This window comes from Scatophagus argus, chromosome 16 (genome assembly GCF_020382885.2).
Source record: "Scatophagus argus isolate fScaArg1 chromosome 16, fScaArg1.pri, whole genome shotgun sequence".
Classification (NCBI taxonomy): Eukaryota; Metazoa; Chordata; class Actinopteri; family Scatophagidae; genus Scatophagus; species Scatophagus argus.
This window is the reverse complement of record NC_058508.1, coordinates 19,389,344-19,407,689: the sequence shown is the minus strand read 5'-3', so window position 1 is coordinate 19,407,689 and position 18,346 is coordinate 19,389,344. Positions and strand designations below refer to the sequence as shown.

The window sequence follows — 18,346 nt, the reverse complement described above, 5'->3', positions numbered from 1 at the left end:
TGTATTACCGACTTCTTCTTCTTTCTTTTTTAATCAGCACATTCAGGAAAGCCTGATTGGGCCCCAAGTCACGATAAAGCTTTTAAATTTGCTGATTGGGATTTCATTTGGCTTCATGGTAATCATAAGGGAAACCTTCAGAGACTTTGTGATTGTTTTACTAATTTGAAAAATATACTACTTGTTTTTCTCATTGGCAGTTATTATATAATTATCTCTCTCTGAAGGCAGTGGTTCATGTGGTGCACAACTTTACTTTTCCATTTAAACCACAAATTCCTTGTTCAAATTATGACTCTTAAAGGGCCTGAAAAACTTATTTTCTCAACTGGCTTCTTCAAAGACTGACTAGACCCTAAATGGACAAAGTATTTTCTTTCTTCCAAAGTTCAAAGTTTTCTCTGCAATCATCTCATTGATTTGAAGTGGGAGGAGCTCAGACTGCGATCTCATGTACTTCTGTGCACCAATCAGGATTGTGCAACACTGAAGTCTTCAGCCCCCCGTTTCACCTCATATGGAAAATGATAATTCCTGTAAGTAATGTTGTCATCCAACAATGGTGGGAATACTTCCACACTTAGAAGAATATCGGCACTGCGTGACTCATTTGCATTAATGGATAATGTTACACACTGAAGCATGTGCTGCTGAGCTTCTGCAGGTCCCTCAGGCTCTCATACAGAATCACAGACATTCAGTAAAAGTAAACTGTAAGTTATATTGTTATGAGGCTAAAATTTGCTCGTTTTTCACCAATAAAGTGTGCTTGCACAATGTGAAGGACACTTCCTTTTTACAAGTCTACTTTACTCTGATGAATATCAATGTGTGTTGCTCATATTCAGGGCTGTATACCTGTTGCTGTGTGATTTTCAATTGTTTTGTTTTTTTTCCGGAGGGAAGGGCGTTTGGCCCGAATTTTGCCTTGACTCCACTTGAATCCACTTTGTGTGGACCGTGAGGTCAAACAAAGGACAGAGATACACAGATGGGTGATGTGAGCAAGGGCTTAGAGTTTTGTTTAAATTTTAAACACCTTCAATATGCACAATCCAGAGCAGGAAACAGACAGCAAAAGAGCTTGTGGGGAGCTGGAAGGGGTACTGGCCATTTAGACTCTTCTTCTTAACGGAGATGAGCAGACTGAAATGAGGCTGAGCACCCACCACGTAGGAGCTCTCACTCCTCGCCTGTGAGAGAATATCCTCTCTGAATGTTGTCATTCAAAACACGGGACATTTTCATTGCTCTAGTTCTCTTTTTAAAGGCTTATTTGACTTGTTTTGACTGAAGGTGTTCCCATTATTTTAGCTGCCAGTAAAATATGGTTCGTTGGAAACAGGAAACTCCCTGCGATTATCGTGGATTTATTGCGCATATTCTCACCCTCTCGCGTATTTTAACAGACCCAGTTGGTTGGAGGAACCAGCGACCCCCAGCATGAGAGCATTTGCTGCCTTTTTAATGGCTTCCATGTCCAACCACTGTGCTAATGCCAATTAGCAGGTGCTAAACATTGATGCTGGATCAGATTTTGAAAGGCAGTGAGACCAGGCCTGGATCCAGTCTCATAACACCTGCTAATGAGCCAATCAGTAATAGAGGCATCAGGGTTAAAGGGACGGTCATCTACTCAATGAACCAATCCAAAAAGAAAAGCTGTTCCTCTAAAAGAAATTCCTTCTTTTCTTCAACGTGCAGCAGGCTTTGCATTTGTTGAGTGAAAGAATGGAAAAGAGGGACTCAAACAAAACACAAAAACAATATAAGCTCTTCCCAAGCCTCATTAGAATGTAATGTGTACCCCAGAAAACACCCAGTGGTGGGGATTCTTCAAGGGAGGATTCATCAGCTGCTGGGCTTCTTAGCATATTATTATTCCTGTACAAGCATTTTTAGGCTTTACTGCAATTCAGAATAAGAAGGAAACATATCAGATCCTTGGAGAGAAAGTCGGGAAGAGAAGCATGAATGACTGACTGAATAACAAGATCATGACTGAAGTTCAGACTTCTTTTGCAGGTAAAAAGCTTCTCAGGTTTATAAGTATGGATCGAGTGATAATGCAGGCTTCATCTCTTTAATGTAAGTGCTACTGCACTGTTCTCTCTGCTCCACAGAGGTCACATCTCATTCCTGCAGCACTTCGCCTTTATTCTCCAAGCTGTTTAAAGGTTGTTCTCATTTTGTAGCAACCCTGTGCAGATTCCCCACGATGCAACATTGCCAATGTTAGCAGTGAATGAAATCCCATAATCACACGTTGATTACTAAAAGATTTAAAGTTAATTGGACTGAGACAGCAGCTTTTTTCCATGTTTTGGTGAAGTTACTGAAGTTTAAAAGATGATGCTGGTGACTCATTCTGTTTGTTTGCTGCCAACAAATCCCACGAAGAGACCACAACAACAAATTGGTATGGCTAACCAGTATTGTCGTCTTTGTTTGTTGTCCAAAAACCACCATTAAAAACATTTCTTTTGGATCTTATACACACACCCTGCCCGCCATAAATACTCATTAGAGCATTGAATGTAGATTAACCTAACATTGAAAATAGTCTCTAACAAAGCCAGCAGTAGGGTTAGGGTTAGACCAGTGGTGTTGGGACTGAGACACCTTGTCAGTTCTGTTTTAATGGAATTTGTTGAAATAACATAACATAAATAAAATATATATAAAAGGCCTTGTACTTATGCTGTAGAAACAAATTTGTGAATAATTATGACATATTGGGGGATTGTGCATCTACATGCTGTTTTGTTTGCTTCAGTCGTCTTCATGTAGCAGTAACAGATAAAAAAAAAAGCTACTGTCTCTCACTCTCAGTGCACTGCACTGAAAGAAGTGAATTAATCTAATGGTAAATTGCTTTATAATAGATCAGTAAAGTGCATAATGTTGTTTATATCTGTCCATGCCTGACATGATCTACTGAGCTAATCTCACAAAGCCTTTTAGATTTTGCCTGGCTTGCTAGTCTGCGTGCCAAAGTCTGTCCTGCACACGAACGCCGAAAATACTTTGTGAGCCATAGAGCGACAAATACAGAGGGGTGGAGGCAAATATACATCAAACACGTGCAGTTGCGTATTTTCTGTTTACATTACAATTCTGAACTTTGTTGAAATTTGATGGAAATCCTCAGCATTTGTCAGCAGGAGGCATGCAGCCAAAACAATAACGAATTCATGCAAAATCTGCCACATGTTCAATACACACCTCACAATCGTACCACTGCAGGGGCTCGTGCTCGTACTCTCTACATTCCTGAATGCACATATGATTTGGCCTCTCTGCACCTATCTGCTCTTTGCAGCGAGGTGTTCATCCTGCTCCCAGTTGATATATTGTTTTTGATCTCAAGCCCCAGAAATGAGTCTTTGCTCTGAGGAAAAGGCTCGCACAATGCTGTAAAACCCCCACACATGTTCACAAGACCTCAGAGTATCTCGACATAATCCACAGTGAGTCTCTTTGGCAGCTAGAATACCAAAGTGTGAATCAGAAATATATTCAGGATTCATGGATGCGTGCCTTATGTTACATTAGAATTTCTGTGATGAAAATAAATTTGATGGGATAGGGCCAGTGATCGAATGTGTTTATATGTAACATATGTTAGATCTAAACTGGGGCTTGGTTAACTGATACTAGAACTTAGTGATGTGATTGAAATCCATTCATGCACAATCAAATGCAGTACTGCATAAGAGTCATGTCAAAAAACATCAAAAAACGCATAATGTTCAGTTTCTGGTGACTTGTGTAAATTCAGTTGCGTGTTTATTACAGAGTCATGGTTCAAGGGGCAGTTGTACTGGAGTGTATTATATTACGAGGGATGTTTTTTATATAATTTAGTTAACACCTCATCTTAAAAGTAGACTCTTGCAATGGACTGTACTGATGTATCAAATAAAAAACAAGACTTTATACGATATTATGGCAAATGTATGCAAAAATGCCATATAAATACTCAAACAGCAGTTGGATGCAGATGTTGAATTGTAATGCGTTAAGTAATCAGAATCAAAACTCTCAAAGCAACACAATATGATCATGAAAACCTGACACACTACAATTACAATATACTGGATTGTCACTCAGTCCAAATTAATAACCTGCGTCCACCATGAAAATATTCACAAAGTTCTGTTCATCACAAAAATATCTTGTGAGTTTTAGGCCTACCTATTTGTTCCTGTGTATGTGAGTGTGAGGGCTGAGCCTGGACTTCAGCCTGGGCCTGCTGCTGCTGCTGCTGCTGCTGCTGCTGCTGCTCCTGCAGACTCTGACTGTCCACCGAGATGCCACTGTCGCTGTGCAGCTTCTCACCCTCCGGCGTCACCATCTGGTTGTTAGTAGCCGCACGGTTATTAGCGGCCTGTTTGTTCTGCTTGCAGCTATTCCACCTGTGGAGAAGTGGCATGTCAAAGGAGGATAACGATCCGTGGTCCTGTCTGAGTTTTATATATTTGGAAATCACAGCAGTTATGAGATAAAGTAATAACTGGCAACAGCGCTTTACATGATTGTTGTCAGAGGAAGTAGAGTTGCAACAACAATCTGATTTATGAGGTTGAAACGGGGAGTTATCTGATCAGTACATCTGTTTTTATTACAAAAACCTGCGGTATGTTGGATGCTCACATGGCGTATTCTCATCATATCATTAGCAAGCTGACTAGCTTAAAGAAACGGTAACCAAGTGCTTCCAAGGCAGCAGTTAACCAGTTGGTTAGTTTGTTGGGTTACAGTTTACATTAAAGCCCTGTTCATGACTTGATGACTGAAAGTTTTTCTCTTGGTTTTAAAAGTGAAAATATCCCATTTGGAAATCCAGCAGCCTTGTAAGAGAACATAATGACTGTCATGAATTACTGTAGCTCCTTATCATACTAGCTCTACATGGCTATACAAGAACAATCAGGTTTTTCCATGTACTTTACGTGGTGAGGATGCTGACTGTTAGCCTGGGAGATGTGTCCTAATCTCAGAGAATTGTCATGATATCAGGTTAGCAGTTATGAAGAGCATGTAAGTCCCTTTTACGAGATTCATTACGAATGAGCTTGGAACATAGTTTCTGATGACCTCGCATAGCTAACCTTAGCTTAATTAGCTGGCTGGCTGCATTAGTATCTGAAGTCATGCACCCAGTGTTTCAGAAATCTCAGTAGTGAACCATTATCATTGTAGGTTGCATATGTGCTGCAAAAATGGAGTTCAAAACAATAACACGATGCTTATAAAGCAAAAGAATGAAAATGTTTTTCTTCAGAAGATGAAACATTCATAAATCAATGCCTGTACAGTCAACACTTTAGTGTTTACTTACAATACAGGGTGTTGAAGGAATTCACATAATTTGCAGACTAAGTACATGAGGAGAACTAGCCAGCTGTGTGTGTGTGTTTGTGCTGATAAATCTGGCACTTGAATTTCCCCTGTTTGGTACTTTTGAAACAATCAATGCTGCTAATGAGCTTGTTTACTTGCTTCAAATGTGTTTTATCCCAAGCTTGTATCTGGTATGAGTGCTTGCATGTGTGGTTGTGTATCCTTGCTAATGTGTTTGTGTTTGTGTGACCTCTGTACTGCATTAAAAGTTGTGTCTCTAGCTAGAACTGGGTTGAAACCTCTTTAACTAGGGCCAAGCCTGAATATTTCACCAGCCGCCTTACAGCCATGTTTTAGCCTGGGGCAACATCTGTCACTTTGTCCAACACCACCCACCAGGCCATCATCTCCATCACTGTTCTCCCTCTATGTCCTAGATAATATTGTTACTGAGGTGAAAAACCCAATTGTGCTAATGTCTTTAACCACAAAATAGCTTTTCATCTCATTCTGCTCTTCCAACTGACCTCTTAAAAACAATGTAAGCCACCAGGCCCACCACCACAGCAGCCAGGATGGAGCAGTAGATGGGGATGAGGTTTTCGTTGAGCCCGTGGCCGAGGAAGCGAGGGGAGCCGGCGCTGGACGTGGTCGTCTCTCCTCCTGGCAACGGGCTGTCGGACCCCTCAGGGAGGAAGTAATTGGTGAAGGAAGGTGGTGACAGACCCATATCGGAGGTGGGAGCGAGATATGTTGGGAGGAGAGGATCTGTATGGGAGGAAATATTGAGGAGAAAGGAGCGTCTATGAGAAAAGAAGCACTCAGCTAGCTACAACTGAGAAAGAAACGAAAATAAGAGCTCACACCCACACGGTCTAAGGCTGTATCTGAGTTCAGTGGTGTTTTGAGATAATCAGTATACTAACATGCTCACAACGTTCTTCTGCTTACAGTCATGGAAGAAGTACTCAGTGTTTTTATTCAGTAAAAGTAGCAATACCACAGTGTAAAATGCTAAAAAACTATTAAGAAAGTCCCATTTCATAATATACATTTAAATGATAAAATCCCAACACTTTATCCTGCTGTGAAGCTTGTGAATTTACTGTCAAAGTCTTATCTCAATGTATTTGTAAATTACATTTTGTATTAATTAATCTGTAACTAAAGTCAAATCAAATAAATATTGTGGAATTCAAAGTACAATATGGCCGTTAAGAAGGTGTAATGTTTTTCACATTCACCATTTTAGGTTTGTGTGCTGCCATGCTAACATTTGCTGATTAGGTCTAAACACAGAGTGCACCTGACACTTTGAGTATAGTCATTAGTTTTGCAGGTTTTTGCTTAGGAAAAAAGACATTGACCATCAGGAAGCCTAACCTAGGACACCATGAATATATGCTCCAAATGTCAGCCTATTTCGTCATTGTTAAGATATTTCAGTCTGGATTAAAGTAGACCAACACACCAACGCTGCCATCCACCGGAGCAATATCACTAGCATGGCTGGAAAGAAAACTTATCATGACAGGACACTTTCACATCTTTAAAAGCTTGTTTTCTGGGGTGTAGACACCAAGACCCCAACCAGATGTCTGATACAGTACACACATGCAGCAGCTGTTTCTGGTAGACAGATGGGTTCTGGCTGAGTTTCTATGTGCAATAAGAGAAGGAATGTTCCTCGACGAGGGGGGCAAATATCTGTCGCAAGCCCACCCCACACCAGTCCTGGGCTCTCCATGGCAGGTCTCTTCTCAACCCGTTTCCATCTATGTGATCTCTTCACATTGCATGACTTTAAGGCCACTGGGTCTGTGTTGAACAGAGTCCGGGGCTTTAGGGGGGGTCATCGTTTTGAGTATGGTCTTTGCTGTGGCCAGAGAGGCAGGAAGGCCCTGTGCTACTGGATGGGTCTGGTTTCTATCATAGCAAGGCCTGGAGAGAAGAGTCATTTTCATAAATTGTCCTATTTCCTCTTCCTTTGTCGGCTCCATTAATGATTCAGTGTAATTCCCCGTGTTGCAGCAGCACCATTCCTGACAACACAGTTTATCCATCAAATCTCTCAATACAGCCCTGTCATATTATGCTTCTCTTTGGAAAGACACTGCAAGTAACACTGCAGTGATTCTGTCAGATGGCCGAAAAGCTAAAAGAGTTGTCATGCATATTATACCCTCCGTCAGGGTACAGTACATCAGGCCAAGGAGAGGGCCTGTCCAGCCAAAACCAAAATTCCTCTGAGCTCAGCAGCCTGGTTGGGGATGGAGAATGTGCAGACTGGTTCAGATCTGAGCCTATAATTCCCAGCAGAACTTCAGGCTGCTCCTCTTTAGCTTCATACTGGCGCTCACAGGATTAACCCTGTGGAGACCCCTGAGGCTTCCTTCAAGGCCAAAGACTGGGGGTGTCTATCCCAAATACTTGAAGGGTTGTCCTACTTCACAATTGTTCCGTTTCAATGTAGTTACCGTGAATCAGACTGCTAACTGGTTGCCACGTACTGTAACTTGTTTCAGCTTTCACTATTCGGTGCCAGTGCAGTACATTTATTCGGGTAAACAAAATTTCATTTGTGCTGTTCACAGCATTGGAAAAAAAAACACATTTTAATGTTTGAAAAGCAGTGTGTCTTTTGCTGGTTACTCTGGATAATCCACAGACCTCGTTGTCTGTCACAGTTTTCACTGGATCGACTTCAAGCCAAAGAAATACCCTGTATGAAAACCACTGACCCCATGTTCTGTGGATTATACAGAATACTGGGGAAAATGTCTTTGCAAGAATATGTTGTTTTTAATATCATCTTTATTGCTTTTAGCACCATAATTTTCATTCACCTCCACTCTGCTGATCTGACCAATAAATCTGGAAGACAGATATCTCAAAACCTGGACAAATAAACTATAAACCACTACCAAAAACGACGTCGCCTAATTTTTGTACATTCAACAACTAAGATACACAGAGAATTAGTGTACTATCAATATTTAACATGAAGAATTTTGGGAGGAAAAACTGATTAGCTGATTAGTTTACCATTGATGTGGTCAGATGACAGTGTAGATGAAACGACATTCAGTGGACCATCACAGCCAAAGGCTGTTTACACATATGTTCTCTTTTCACTGACATGGCGGATAGTCAGGTTTCTCCACATTGATCTGTTGCATAATTTACACACAGTTGCTCACTCTAATAGCCCAATGGGACCTTGATGGGCAACTCATGTGGACGTATTAGAAAAACTTCTGTTGGTCGCTAAGATTCAATGTTGGTCTGTCTGTCTGCGTGGTGATGACGGGGCATTCCTGCCTCCCGTGGGGGGGATTGGTTTACTGGAATAGTAGAAAATATCTCACACAGAAAAATACAGCACATGTGTGTGCCATACTTAGAAACACAGAAATAATGCAGAGGTCTATTTAAAGCAATGCTATTGATTTGGAGGCGGCGTTCAGAGGAGTAGAACGTGGGCGTTTGTATTACAAGCATTTCTTGACCTTTCCTGGGATGTAGTCAGGTTTCCTCAGCTCCCCTATACATCATCCAGCTAATGCAAGGCCCTCTAATGGTATTAGCAATGCAACACGAGCTCGCAAACGGAATAAATTGTGAATGGAAGGTGTGAAAGTGAGTGAAAGTGCGCCTTATATGCAGTTTGTCGAATAAGTTCCGATCCTTTCATCCTGTACTTCTGTGAGTGCCTTTCTTTAGTACAATGAATGTTCGCTCCGTGCACATACATGCACCAGTCGCACCTCGGGACTCGCTGTAAATTGCCTTTCTTATTCAAAGCCAAAATGACAGCTCTCCTGGGAGTCTGCTTCACATAGCACTGACTCAACACAGAGAGCAGCTACAGCCTCAGTACAGTATACTACATCTACATTGTAACTTCCCCTGTTTCTCTGGGCTGATGCAGAAAACACGCCTGACTGTTGACCAAAGGATAAACCTGGGACTCCAGAGGCCGCATACCTCTGAGGCAGCGGTGGAGTCTTAACAATTACATTTTGGCTTCGGAGGGTTTAAAACACTCGTGAAACAAAATAAAACTAGCCCAGGATTTTATGAGCTTTGTGCTGTGTGTGCAGGGAGATGTGTTTATTAGCGGGGTGTGGACAAAAAAAGGGGGGGAGAAAAAAAGATTTAATTTTTATGAGCCATTGAGGACTTTATGGTGAAGTTAACCCCAGGGTCTTGTGTGGAGGTTGATGTCTTGGCTGCTGCCAGTTCAGGGTGGAGATGAGCAACTATCAGGCGCAGCACATGTACAATGACCTCTTTATCAGCCGCCAAACACTCTCCCCTCTGTCTCAGCTCAGTCTCTATCTCAATCTTCCTGTGTGTTTCTCGCCTGGCGTGGACACATCCATCAAACACACACGTACTACAAATTATTCAAGTGTGTGCTCTGTCTTCAGTTGAGGGGGGGGTTAATAGGGAGAGCGGAGGGGAGGGCAGACAGAGAGGCAAAGTGTTAGGAGAGAGTGAGGAGGGGTGCAGATGAACAGAGAAGCTGCTGTATAGCGCTCTGATTAGCAGGAGTAATTATACTGCAGCGGTGAAGGCACTGAATGCACACTGGCCACCTTCCACCACTTCGCTAGCCCAGCCACTCAAGGGCCACTGTGGGAAGAGATAGAGAGAGCAAAAGAGGAAAGAGGGGGGAGGAGTGAGTGATGAGTGGGGTAATAAAAGAGAAAAGAAATCCGTCTTTATCTGTTTTTTTAATCTTTCCCTCTCTTCTCGAGGACAAACATTCGAACAGACGCTCAGCACGTCTCGTTCAATGCAAATCTTCTCAAATGGAGATTGAACAGTGCGTTCAGGAGAAGCTGTGCCGAGCCCGAGCGGACAGAGGCCTTCAATAAAGGAGGTGTTTTTTATTTTCAGATCGAAGAAGTGCGCACACGTGCAGTGTCCTGAGTTTAATGAAAAATGTAGAAGCGCACTTGGCAGGGGGAAGAGGGTGCATGTGCCGTGCTAGCTTGCCATCAGCCGTATCAATTTTGGACTAAGAGTGTTTGTGTGTGACTAAGCTGTTGAGTGTGTGTGTGTGTGTGTGTGTGTGTGTGCTGCAGTCTAGTGTGGCTGTTCATAGAGGTCATTCAGCGAAACCTGAGCACGAGCACAAGAAATCCCAGGGCACGTATCGACCCCTTAGCATAGAATACCAGCACAGCACACATGCTGCAGCTCTCTCGGTCTATTTTCATCTCTATTTCCTTCTCTCTGTCTTTCTATCTCTGTCATTGTATCATGTAATTGACGCTTGGTGACAGCTGGATATGAACCACAGACTTAGGGATTTGAAAGTACCCCCAGTCATATTTCTTTAAGAGGGAGACAGACAGCAGAAAAGGAATTTAAAAATATTTCCCTCATGTAAACAACACAAAAAAGGATGCGAATTCCATCGAGGCATCTTCCTGCTTTCTGCAGAAAACATATTTGAATGCAGAGTCGTTGCAGACCACCGTGGAGGGCCTGGAAACATCATCACCACCACATGTGACTGCAGCCATTACCCACAGGCCCACTGGTCCTATATGACAGGGCTCTCCTTTCAAACGGACATCCCTCAAGGTCACTTATCATGCCATGTCCAGTCGCCACCGTCGCTGCTGCAACACGATTGTTGCTCAGTACAGGACGGGTCAAAGGTGAGACCAGCTGCATGGGTGGGCGCTGAATGGGCAGCAAAAGGCTGTATTGTGGCCTACTGTACATCAGATATGTCTAGAGGACAGTCTGGAGATATTCTGGGTATTTGGGGGGGCATAGGGTGCAGTTTGTATTGTTGGCTGTCAGTTCTGTCACGTTGAAGCCTCATGGGTCTTTCAAAGTGGACATGGCTTCCTCCATGCTGAGGAACACTGTGTGATTTGTCCTCACATGTGGAATCTGGAAAACAGTCATTCCTGGTATCTCAGCATATTTCAGTATTCAGTATGCACACTGCCAGGACTGCAGTCTTCTTCAGAGCTTCCAACCTCAGACTTGTTGTATGATTTGGAAAATTTCGTTTATTTATTTATTTTCTTATGGCCTTGCTTCTATTCCGTATGATAAACAAAAATCAGCAAGGCAGAACTTTGATCTTAGCTTGAGCTGGCACAGATGTTGACATTGTCTGGCGAGGTAAACATGTGAGTGAGAAGAAAGACAACAAATTTTTGCATTGCCTTTGCACTGTACTCGATGGTGTAAAATTGTAAACAAGGTTAAAAGTCTACAGTCACGCCAGCAGTCTTTAAAGAGATACAGAAGTGCTGTGAGCTAAATGCTAAGATTAGCATGCTGACGTGACAATGTTAAAATGTTGATATTTAAAATGATTACCATGTTCACCATATTAGTTGATCAATGATGAAGTTGATGCTAACGTGCTAATTGGCACAAGCCTCAAAGTCCAGCTGAGGCTGATGGGAATGTTGTTCGTCTGGTCACAAACTAAAGTGCTGGACAAATGGTGATGGTATTTTGTATTCGTGGAAGGAAAGGTGGTAAGTCATCTCATCGTCTATGTTATTAGCCGTCCTTCCACCTCATCTACCTTTCCTGCTTTTATCTTGCTCCAGTTCATTTCTCCACTACCTGTCAGTGTTATTATACTCTATTAAAAGAGGAATTTACGCCCTCCATGTGGTGCTACCACATCCGCTGTACCACAACAGGGTGTCGACAAATTTTGAGGTTCATTAACTGCATAGATCCAACTACCTACCAGCATCTGAGGCTGTGAATTCCCATCCAAGTCAGCCGCCCAACAAGAAATATAGCAGCTCAAGTCTAAACCCCAACATTTATATCAAACGCCATCATTAAGCTGTTCATTTAAAAATTATAATGCACACAGGAGATCGATAAAAGGCCCTGCATTAACAAGTGCTCCTGCACTTAAGCACTTTCTTAGAAGCATTTAATCATACCACAACATAAGTGCCTCTTTGGTCAAAGTTTGCTTTATAAAATAACACGTGGAAGGAAAAGAGCATTTCTCAAGAGCAGACAATAACCGCACACTTCTCGTGAAATTAGTGTCCGCTGTTGGGAAAAGGTTGTTTTTGTGAGAACTGAAGACATCAAGCCTTACCGTGCAGTCCTCACTTATCTCATGTTGATTTAAAGAACAATAGCGAGTTATAATCAAGGAAACTGAGAGCAATGCCACCAACAACATTTTACCTCCCAGATTTGAACCTTGTAGCCCCCTGATGAGACCGATTTCATGCCTCGTCTGGGCTGAGAGAATTTACAGCTTCTTTGGTTACAAGCTGCCTCCACTCTTGGATACAACGAGTGCGACTCTTTCCCTGCATGCTGCTTTCTGCTTTGTGGGAGAGCAGATTATTCATTGTTGCTGTGTTGGCACTGCAGTAGTCTTTGACCTTTTAATGCTACATCTTTCAAGTTCCTGCCATTTGAAAAGCTGACCACTGGTGACCCCTGACTGTGACTGAGACATATATGAAGGCTCTAACACAGCAACCAGCTTTCAGTATTTGGTCTGATATTGATATTGGACTCTTTTTAATGGTGCTTTCATACCACGTGGTTCTATCAGACTCTGTTGTTCTTCTCTGGTCTGGACAGAGTTACCTGAACTAAAGGTGTGAAAGTGACCTGAGCATGTGGCAGACTTACTATGGCAGATAGAGTCACTGGTTGGCGTGCACACAGCCAGCTGTATCTCAGTTTCCTCGTCACAGATGGTGCAGGGCAGGCAGGGGTCGAGGGAGCTTTCCCGCTCGGAGTAGGTATCGTCCACACACTCCTCACACGCCGTGTCATGACTGTGTTCGCAGTGCGCAAACACGCCCTGACCTGCCGGGCACACCGTACACGGAACGCACTGGCCCGTTATCGCGTCGAAGAAATAGTTGTAGTTGCAGACGCAGATGGCGTCGTTGGAGTCGGTGCAGGGCGTCTCCATCCGCATCAGGCCGGTGCATTGAGTGCAGGGCCTGCATCGCTCTGTGTGACTGTAGTTCTCTGAGAAGGTCTCACCTGCAGGTGAGAGGACAGGTAGAAAGGGACGAGACAGAAAAGTGGGAGAGACGACATGAGAGAAGGCAAAGAGTAAAGGAGGTTAGCAGATGGAGAGAGCAGGAAATACGAGGAGATAAACAGGAGAGTAAACAGTGAGTCTAATGACATTAATCATGTTTACTGCACATTCATTAGAAGGGAGGACACATTGATCCACTGGGCTCTTAGTGATTTGTGCTCCGGGACGAGAAAGGTGCTCTTGTTGGGGAGGGAGTGGAAAGCCTGCTGTGCTCATTACGATATCGATCCCAACGTGTTTGTGCTGCGCCGAGTAAACTGCTTTAATCTCAGTTATACACACAGAGCGAAGTGCAGGTGCATTAACATGCTTACACTGATGCAGGGATGATTGGAAAACCTGCGTTTAAAAGTGATCAAGTAATCACTCGGGTGTGTTTAAAGGCTTTAGAGAGTTTCAGCCAAAGAGGAGCATTTCTCAGATGCTTCCATAAAATTTGTGGTCAGTTTTCATTAGGCCATCATAAATCATCATAAAATAGAAAAATAAAATCTATAATATACATATAACTTTTAATTAATTCTTTATATATTTTTTAGTTCTTTATTTCAAATAATATGGAGTACAGTTTATTTTAAGTTCTTTAAGCAAGAACCTCGTGACCATGCGTTCCTTTAACCGTCATCATATAGACACTGATCTCCCATACACAATGTCATCCCTGTTGTGATCTACAGCCATGTTAGCAGCTCCATGAGGCTGTACTTAACATGCTAACATTTTCTAACTAGCTGACAGAAATGTCATTTGCAGGTGCTTTGTTACAAATGTACGATTACCCCTCATGAGAAGTCACCAAAGTTACCTACTTCATCATCTGGAGATCATGAAGGGACAAGGTTTTATTGCAACCAATGACCAAAGAGATATTGAGATATTACAGTATCATAGCTTCACCGTACTGGCGTGGCTAAAAAGTGTGTTTTAGTTCTGGTTTGTGTCAGCTGCACGAATGTTGTTCAGAAACTGACTTGAATCAGTCAGTGTATTCAGTCAGTTGTCAGTTGCAGAGTATTGATTTTTATTTTTTTTCCAAAGGGTTTTGACCAAAAGAGAAAGCAGACCACAGCTGAGCTGTGCAGAGCAGCGTGCAACAGAATGAGCTAAAAGCTGTGCTGACTAATTGACTGCTGGTTTTCAATTACTTCAAACGTTTCAGATTTGCTTTCCAGAAACATTCAGGGGCCTTCAGTTCATCACTGAGGAAGTGATGACTTCAAATTAGCTTATTCTTACACTGAGAGCTCCTGGGGGGCACAAAGTAATCTATTAATATTGCATGTTCATAAAGAATTATTTTCAGATATAATTGGATGCCTGCTAAATTATGCATCCAGTGAGAGAGATGGGGGAGATTCTGTGAGTGTGTTTTAGTGGTCGAATCAGCGGCTGAAAAAAAAAATCTGCAGCTCACATTCGCTGCACTTCACTGCTCTCCAAATCCCATTTCACTTTTTTTTTGTGACGTGCTTAACATGAGAGCGGTCACCTTGCAAGAGCTGCAGTTCAGACAGAAATGACACAATGTGCGAAAACATTACAGGGTCTGGCTGACCGCGGCAGGAAGTTTAGCATCCATCCATCCGACACAAACACTTCACAACATGAGATTATGGGACAAGAATGCGTGTCCTAACAGCTTTGTAAACTGTAGATTAAGACCAGAAGCCGCCTGTTTTGCTCTTGATTTCACAAAATGGAGCATGCAGCAAGTTAAAACTGGTTTAAACTCTCCACAGTGGTTACATACTCTTTGTCTTCTAGCCGGATAAATCATAGGGACTGGGTGTGACTGTAAATAGAGCCACATGGATGTGTGGGACTTTTGCACAACTCTTATCTGCATATGCATATGTCTGTGTGTGTGTGTGTTTCATGAGAACTGCTTAGTGGGTGTCGTATTGAGCAACAGAACAGTGTCAGTGTGAAAAGCCCTTCAGCAATGTCCCAGCACTTGCTTTGCACTGTTAAGCAGCTCTGGCAAGTAAACACTGGCACAGACTGAAGCTCTAAACACCTTGTAAACAGCAGCACGGCTAAGAAGCCGAAGATGAAGGCTGTCGCACTGAACAGGCAGACAGTGAGGAGCAGACGGAGGTAATGATTTAGGGACAGGTAGGCAGTACAGCAAGCAGCAGCTGCTTGATTTGCACTCCGTTTGTTTGAACCAGGCTTTGAGGGTGGTCTGGCGAGTCCGGTCCGAGTCCAGAGAACATGATTTAGACATCAAAGTGTTGGGGAAGTGCTGACATACGACTGGAAGGGGAAGGGTCAGAGGAAGCGGGGCAGTCAGGGATGTGAGTGAGTTCAGTTTCCCTCTCGGATAGACAGACTTCTCCATCCGTCATCACCCCTTGCTTTTATTACTGTCCAGAGGCAGAAGCAATAGAAGAGAGTGACACTGAGCGAACGACCCAGACCCGGACAAATACCAGACCTCAGAGGTAAACAATTATTTGAATTTGTGAGCTTGAAGCCTTTGTTTTCCTTGCAGTCAAGCTAAGCCGGGAAAGCTCAGCTCATTCATTTAAATTATCCCACAGCGCGCAGGCTTCCCTGCTAATTTCAACTTGCATGCATGAGCCCCTTTCCAGTCCTTGTGTGTAAACATGTCTAAATGCGACCATATGCACCGAGTGTTCAACTGGCACTGGACAGGAGTGTGTGTGCGTGGGTGTGGGGGTGTGGTGTCTAATTTGTGTCAGCACTTTCATGTGAGAGCTAAAAAACAGAAAGGAAAAGGCCATCAAGAATCAAGTGAGTGTCTTCTTTAATAAAATATAATCCTTCCTCTAATTGCCCCCAATTGAGCAATGATCGCCTCAGCAATCAGATTGTTCATGTTCTGGCAGGAAGAACGTGTACTGGTAAAGTGAGATGTGTCTGTGTACTGTGGGGGGGGTGACGCTCTTAAAATGTGCCAGTTCAACCCGTAAAGACCCCCCACCCCCCCAAACACTGATGTGCTTTGGCCCCATTAGTGTCATCAATAATGTAGCTCTGGATGGCCTCGAAACTGCCCGATGAGCTCCACAATCAGCACTTTAGGTGTAAGCTCTTAGCGAGGATGGCCATTTCTCCCACTCCACAGCGTGTCAGCTGAGAGACACCATTTTCGTCCTGACCTTTCGCTGACTGTGGATAAATTACCAACATGTGAAACGCTGCGTGACAGTTTTATTTCTCTTTGTGAGCTTGAGCAACATTTTTGTGTGTAATTATCACCCCGCTTCATTGGTCCACTTAGCTTCCCTCCTGATTTGAAACAGGTGTTTTTAGGATATTACCAAAACTATTGTTAAGAGACCGAAAGAAGGGAAGTTGTAATTTAACAATCAGTTTCTCAATTGTCCTGCGCCGAGCTTTTGTTTGTTGCGTCATTAGGGTGCCATGTTGGGACGAAGCTTCCTCCTTTGCCTCCTGCCAAAGAAAAATCTGAATTTCCTCTTTCTTCATGCTTCGTGATCCAACACTGGAAGCGATTCTTGATGTTCTGTTCCAGCCTTCACCAGGCAGACTGTAATTCTACTTTCCGTCCTCCTTCAAATCCCCAGTGATTCCTGGCCTGGTCGGGCTCTTCTTAATCACTACACTGGCTCTGCTTTTTTCCTCTCAGATCTTCAGTCAGTTTGCAGTTTTTTTCTGAATGGTTCACTAAGTGAGGCAGGTCCGGCTGTCTTTCTCGTCTCCCATGACAGCAGAGAAAAGTGGAAGAGACTGATAAATATTTCAGCGCTGCTGACGACGGCACTCGCCCCGAGTGAGGATCGGGAGGTCGTGAAGTGTGGGGGGTGGGGGGGGTCTACACTGACAGGAAGTGAGGAAAAAGGTAAATAAAGATTCACCCATATTTACCATGAAACAGGAAATGGATGTGTTGAATTTTACTCTATTCAATTATTCATTTCTGCACTTTAGAAAATGTATTTCTAGCTTTAGGTTTTCAGGTAAGTTCAGTGTTTCAGCCTCCATCTTCCAAATAAATCCCACTCAACCTTATTTTAGTGCATGTGCTCCAGTGGGTCTCAGGTACATTAAGATTTTATCTGCTGAAACAAAAACAATATTGAAACCAATCAAAATGCATTCGCACCGGAAATTAAGTGCAACCTCATGGGTATTTGGGCTTAATTGTTGAGTGTTCATCAGCAGTGAATACTGTTCCTGTACTGCAGAGCAAGATAATTGTTCACTGTTAGAGGCACAATAGGCTTTTCAATAAGGTTTAATTAGCTGGATCAAATGAGTAAAGATGCACTGGTTTAACAGTATGCATGATGAATGAGGAGATCGTGCCCTTTGGTGCCTGGCTTTCTAATACCACTTTATCCGCTAATACAGACGATGAGTCATAGCAATGGAGGGGGGGGCTCGGGATGGAGGAAAGAGGAGACACGACAAGAGTTGGTGGGATTCGCTCGTGTGGAGGGATGAGGGACTGAGTGGAAAAGAAATACTCACCAGCACTACAGTCCTGAGGGTCGGCACACATTACAGGAACACGGAGCTGCTGCCCATTATGCACCACTGTTTACAGCAGCAATATGACGCGGAAGACGGATTCCTCATGACGTCAAACCAGAGATGAAGTCCAGACGCTTGTCGAGCTGCGACTCGTTTCTCCACAGACTCCAGGCAACGTCAGTCCACTCCAACGTTTCCTGCTCCACTGTATCATATGCATGATGACTATTGATTACCCTGCTCACTCACTCTTCAACCGCGTTAACGACGCTGATTCAGAGGCATGAGTGGCCCGTTTCTTTTCTCTTTTATTTTTGTGCACAAACCCATTTTTCTCAATTTCACACCACTACCTCTTCTAACATTGACTTTGTGTGACACAGTTGGTTTATGTGAAATTGACTTGGAGTACTTCACGCTTTTGTTGTTGTTGTTTTTCCACCCTGTGGCTCT

The 18,346-nt window shown here is 43.1% G+C and overlaps 1 protein-coding gene across 1 annotated transcript in view; it reads right to left on the bottom strand.

Annotated features, from left to right (window-relative positions):
- The window catches only part of ngfra (nerve growth factor receptor a (TNFR superfamily, member 16)), a 28,217-nt gene that overhangs the window by 4,750 nt on the left and 5,121 nt on the right, over positions 1 to 18,346 (bottom strand). Inside the window, exons 3-5 of the mRNA XM_046416344.1 lie at positions 13,006 to 13,368; positions 5,874 to 6,114; positions 4,198 to 4,418 (exon numbers count right to left, since the gene is read on the bottom strand). Coding sequence (XP_046272300.1) covers positions 4,198 to 4,418; positions 5,874 to 6,114; positions 13,006 to 13,368 — 825 coding nt within the window. The remainder of the gene's footprint in view (positions 1 to 4,197; positions 4,419 to 5,873; positions 6,115 to 13,005; positions 13,369 to 18,346) is intronic.